At 33.0% G+C, this 5,086-nt stretch overlaps 3 protein-coding genes across 3 annotated transcripts; 2 read left to right on the top strand and 1 right to left on the bottom strand.

The window, feature by feature from the left end:
- Positions 1-474: 474 nt before the first annotated feature.
- Positions 475-2,160, bottom strand: BN7_849 (putative transporter; the record flags this gene model as incomplete). The annotated part of the gene is made up of 1 exon (XM_011278532.1): positions 475-2,160. One exon carries the CDS (start codon positions 2,158-2,160, stop codon positions 475-477), a length of 1,686 nt encoding a protein of 561 aa, XP_011276834.1.
- Positions 2,161-2,992: 832 nt separating this feature from the next.
- BN7_848 (Sex-determining transformer protein 2) lies at positions 2,993-3,427 on the top strand (the record flags this gene model as incomplete). The annotated part of the gene is made up of 1 exon (XM_011278531.1): positions 2,993-3,427. The coding sequence occupies one exon, from the start codon at positions 2,993-2,995 to the stop codon at positions 3,425-3,427; it is 435 nt and encodes a 144-aa protein (XP_011276833.1).
- Positions 3,428-3,630: 203 nt separating this feature from the next.
- Positions 3,631-4,653, top strand: BN7_847 (uncharacterized protein; the record flags this gene model as incomplete). Its single annotated transcript, XM_011278530.1, has 1 exon — positions 3,631-4,653. The coding sequence occupies one exon, from the start codon at positions 3,631-3,633 to the stop codon at positions 4,651-4,653; it is 1,023 nt and encodes a 340-aa protein (XP_011276832.1).
- Positions 4,654-5,086: the final 433 nt, after the last annotated feature.

Here is a 5,086-nt window from a genome sequence, read left to right as displayed (position 1 = left end):
GTTATTAATTGATAAATTCGTCTCACAAAGGTGGTAAAACCTTACAAATAGGTGAGATGACGCATATACTGAGTCCTGACTCGTACACGGTCCAATATACGACAATATAGCTTGTGGTGTTGGCTGCGGTTCAATTGTAGTACTTACCACTGAGTTTATGGAACCGGCTAAATCAAATTCAAGTAGGTGCTATTATTATATGCAAAAGGTCTTAAATTCCCTATATAGAATATAAACGATATTGTCTTGATATGCATCAATGGCCTCAGATATTTGAATGATCAGACGACTATATGCTACGTCCTAGCAATTCAACCGGTAATACAAAGATTTACTATAAGATCGTACATAAAAATATAACGATATATTCATGTAATATTGAAATAAAGTCGAGCTTAACTTATAAAAAACATATATATTGCAAGTTCTATATGTATTTATATTTTCTAAATTCCATAATATTAAGACCATATCTCAACTAGCGAATCTAAAATCCAGTCTCTTGTTTCCCTCATCAGATGTGTTATGAATGTATTCAATTTGTTCATCATCAGTCATTGAATTCCAAATTTTTTCTTTATATGAATTTCTTGATAAATAATAAATCTTTATAGAAATAATTAAAAGAAAAGTCAACCCTGAAATGAAGAATAAATGCTTATTAGATTTATGATAATATGGTGCATCATCTGGTTGATAGATTTGAGAAGCAACCATACCACCAGCTTGATTAAACATGTTATAAATAGCAGCGGATACAGCTCTTGTTCTAATTGAATTTGAATTTCTTGAACACCAAGAAACATTTATAGCATGAATATACGGGACGGATAATAATAACGTTATGACTAACCATGTACCCCATTTGTTAATAAAAGCACCTTCCCACCATGTCAATATAGCAAGTAGCGGTAATGACCAGATTGGGTTTATCAAAGTTACCAATGATCTATTTTGAACAATCTCAGATAGCCAAGTGATTCCTAATAAGAAAGAAATATGAAACAAATTGAATGGGATAGTTAATAAATTTGTAGTGAATGTACTAAATCCCAAGTTTTTCAATGTTAATGTGAAATATTTATCTGTAGCAGAAACTGGAATGAATGCAATAAATCCTAAAGCATAAATTGGCCATAAATCATAATCTAGTATGGATTTTGATAATGTTGAAAAAGATAAACCTTGTCTATTATGCATATCACCTTTTGATGGATCATTTCGAAGAACTCTATTGACAACAATTTTTTCTTCCCTTTCAGTGAACCAACCTTGTGGATTCCATTTAGTTTTAGTTTCAGCTGCAGATGGAACCATCAAAAAATATGATGCGATACCTATAGCTAATGTGAATATACCTTCAATCATGAATAACCATCTCCATCCAGCAAGTCCCAAGAATCCTCTCAATCTCAATAAAACAAATGCTAATAATGCTGTTAAAACTTGACATAATGAGCTTGATGTCCAAAACAACGCTAATCTAACTGATAATTCTTCAGATGTAAAGAAATATGATAGCCAAAGAACAATATCCGGTATGAACCCACCTTCTAAAGCTGCGATCAAAGCTCTCGTTATGAAAAATGATGTTCTCCCTGTTAAGCCAGCTTGTGCTATAGCAACAATTGACCATAGGATCATCTGTACTGGTAACCAAACATCTGGACCAAGTGCTTTTGCTATTAGACCTGAAGGTAACTCTGCACTCAAGAATGATGCACTCCATATTAGATTTCCGATATTATAATCAGCAGTTGTTAATCCCAAATCACCCAATAAATTATCCGAAACAGCTTGACCTAGATTACCTCTATCAATTTGTAATCCAACAAACATGAAACAAGCTAAAGCTGTAACTTTCCAATCTAATTTTGATTTCAATTGTTTTTCTTCTTCATCAGTCCAATAAAATTCAGGGTCAAATAAATGATTACATTCATAGCCAGCTTCTTCATAAACTTTAGACCAATATTTGGAAACTTCAGGATCTCTGAATGGATTTTGCGATGTATCAAATACAAGACCAGATCTTATTGATTCAGTATCACTCAAGGGTATTGATTTATCCAAACTAGAATAAGTAACATCATTATAATTTTCATCAGCTGTTATGCTTAACCAACTCTGTTTCTTCTTTAGGCTATTCAGAAAGGACATAGTGGATTTTCTTAGATGTACCCTGTATGTATACTGGATCTAAGTGGAAAACTAATGTAGGAGGAGGTATGGAGTAGCGTTAAATGATGTATGTTGATACTTTCACCAAAATTTTATGACTTTGATGGGGTTTTAAAGAATATTGGATTCTAATTTTGAATCCCAATCAAATCAGGCACCTCCCATTTTCTGTTAGTCTTTGTTTTCACTTTCTCCTTAGAAATCTTTCAAATGTGATGAAATGTCAAAATTACGTATCTGTGGCTGATATGTATTTTGTCGAAACTTTTGAACTTGAAATATCACGAGTATTGAGCATTGGTAATGGCTGATAATGGCTGATACTTGGCTTTATAACATATGGCTGGAGATTTATGAGAACCAACTAGAAAACAACACCTATAGACCATCCCGATCACCTAATAGCTTAACAAAGAGAATAAAAGGATCATAATCCATTCCATTCCTTAGAGTATTATTACTTCAAAGCTCTTATCACCATCCACCTTGTTTGAATTGTGGCTGATAATGAGCAGCTTGTGGCTCGTGGGGGATCATAGTCAAATTTCCATTTGTTACTAGTTAGCTTTCAAATCCAAACGGATTGACCATAAACAAACCCAATTCAGAATAATTACTGATCCACCAATCACAACTAGACGATCCATATACCAGCTGCTAATGGCCCTGGTCTCTGAGAGTCCTGAACCTATATCATTGAAATTTATTTTCGCGTATGAAAATTTGGAACATAAACGCGTATTGAAATTTTAGACACATTCAACATCATCAACTAAATCAATCACATTATAATAATAATTATCATTTCAAAATGGCTAGATTCTCCAAAAATAATAAAGTTTCAAAACCTAAACCAAATAATCAAAACAAATCTTTACAAAATATAAGTAAAAATGCATCTAAGAAACAAGATGAAAAATCAGATGAAGAATCAGTACAAAATGAAGACATACTTAAGAATGCCATGGGTATATTCCAAGAACAATTCGATGCTGGTAAACTACAGGAGGCTATTGCCAAAGGTCAAGATGTAGATACCACTGTCAAGGGTCTACTTGATCAAATGTTGGGTGGTGTTTCTGTTGAATCTGATGATGAAGAAGAAGTAAAATCAAAGAAGGTGAAAGGTAATGAAGATGACGATGATGATGAATGGGAAACTACAGATGGCTCAGATGAAGAAGGCGACGAAGCCAAAGATGAAGAAAAAGAAGAAGAAGAAGAAGCGAAAGAGGACACAAAATAAGGAGAATTCACAATGTCTCTAATATAATTGTACAAATAATTCATGATTTGATGTTTTCTATTTACGATTACGTAGGACCGTTTAAAATTTATATGACCGAGACGCGAAAAAAAATGTAAATATTTAGGCTAATATTTTGCTAAACATCAACAAACTTAAGGCATAGCTTCATAAGTGAAGTTTGGGTATCGACGAAGGGTGCTATGCTGAAGTTCCCAGTTACCAGATCAGAGCTAGAAGTTCTTGGCTCCAAAAGTCAATCACCTTCGGGTAAAAGAAAATCACTTGAGAATGATTCTAGTGCGCCAAAGCGGACTAAAAAGAATGCATTTGTTGATAGATTAGAGAAATTTTCTAGAACTGGGAGTGCGTTAAAACAGAAATTGAATGAAGATGGATCGATTTTGGAAAAGTTTACAGTGGAACAGAGGAAGGATCTTTCAGAAGTTTTCTATGGGAATTGTGCGGATAAGAAATGTTTGTTCAAACATCTTGAAAAAAATTGGTTATTCAGAGATATGATTACAGATCAATTTAATTCTAAACATGGTACCAAATTCACAAGTGATGATTCAACAATCTTCTATTATAATGTACTGTTAATGGGGAGACAAGAGTTTAAAAAACAAGATTTGACAAAATTGGATTTTACAAAAATTGATTCACTAAATGATGAGGAGTTTTTCAATATGAATAAGATTCGATTATATCTTGATTATGAAAAATCAAATGTTTTAAATGAAGTGATGAATGATCAATGGGTGAAAAAAATCAGTAGAGCAGATATTGCAGGGTATAATGTTAAAAAAGAAGATACATTGAAAAGTGCACTAGCATCATGGTATTGGGAAAATTCTCATACAGATGAAGAATTCTACTTGATTAATCATTCACTGAAATATATAACCGCGGAATGGAACAGGAAATTTACGATTAATACCCCATTTAGTGAGTATGTGAGTCGACTTGAAGAGCAGTGTCCAAGTGTTTGCAATCCAAAACAAATATATAATCCATTGGTTATTAAAAAACCAACCAACAAACCACCCTCATCTTTTAAGTTTTCACTGGATGCATGTGAAAAGGCTATACAGGAGGCTACTTTCCTTATGGAGTATAACCTTCGACAAAAAGGTTTGAAAAAGAAAATTTCATCTTTGACTGACAAAGACATTCAGCTCAAAAAAGCTATAAAAGTTTTCAAGAGCGCAACTAGTGGTGAATAAGATCATGATTGATCGCTTAAATAATGACAAATACAAACGTTCCAAGAAAGAAGAATCAAATATCTTAGCAGGCATTGTAAGAGACGCGGACAAGCTCTACAAATTTCACCTAATATTCAATTTTAAACTAATTTACAAATTTATACCTCTTATAGAGTTCCAATATAATCAAAAAATGATTGTATATAAAAAGCTGATTGTTAATTCATGAAGGGAACAATGACAAAAATCAAACCCACTCAAAATAAATTGGAAAAGATTAAAATCAGAGAAATGACCAACATTGGATACAGCAACGAATAAACTTCTAAACCATTGAATACTGTAGCTCCAAAATTCAGTGCACCACCATTTGTTGAAATAGTCGAGGCAATAGACCCGTTTGTAAGAGTGTTCACTGAAGCAACATATGCTGTCTTTGTTTTGATAACTC

The sequence above is a fragment of the Wickerhamomyces ciferrii genome, contig 00016, assembly GCF_000313485.1.
Source record: "Wickerhamomyces ciferrii WGS project CAIF00000000 data, strain NRRL Y-1031 F-60-10, contig 00016, whole genome shotgun sequence".
NCBI lineage: Eukaryota > Fungi > Ascomycota > Saccharomycetes > Phaffomycetales > Wickerhamomycetaceae > Hansenula > Hansenula ciferrii.
The sequence above is the reverse complement of the archived record's forward strand: the minus strand, read 5'-3'. Positions and strand labels throughout refer to the sequence as shown.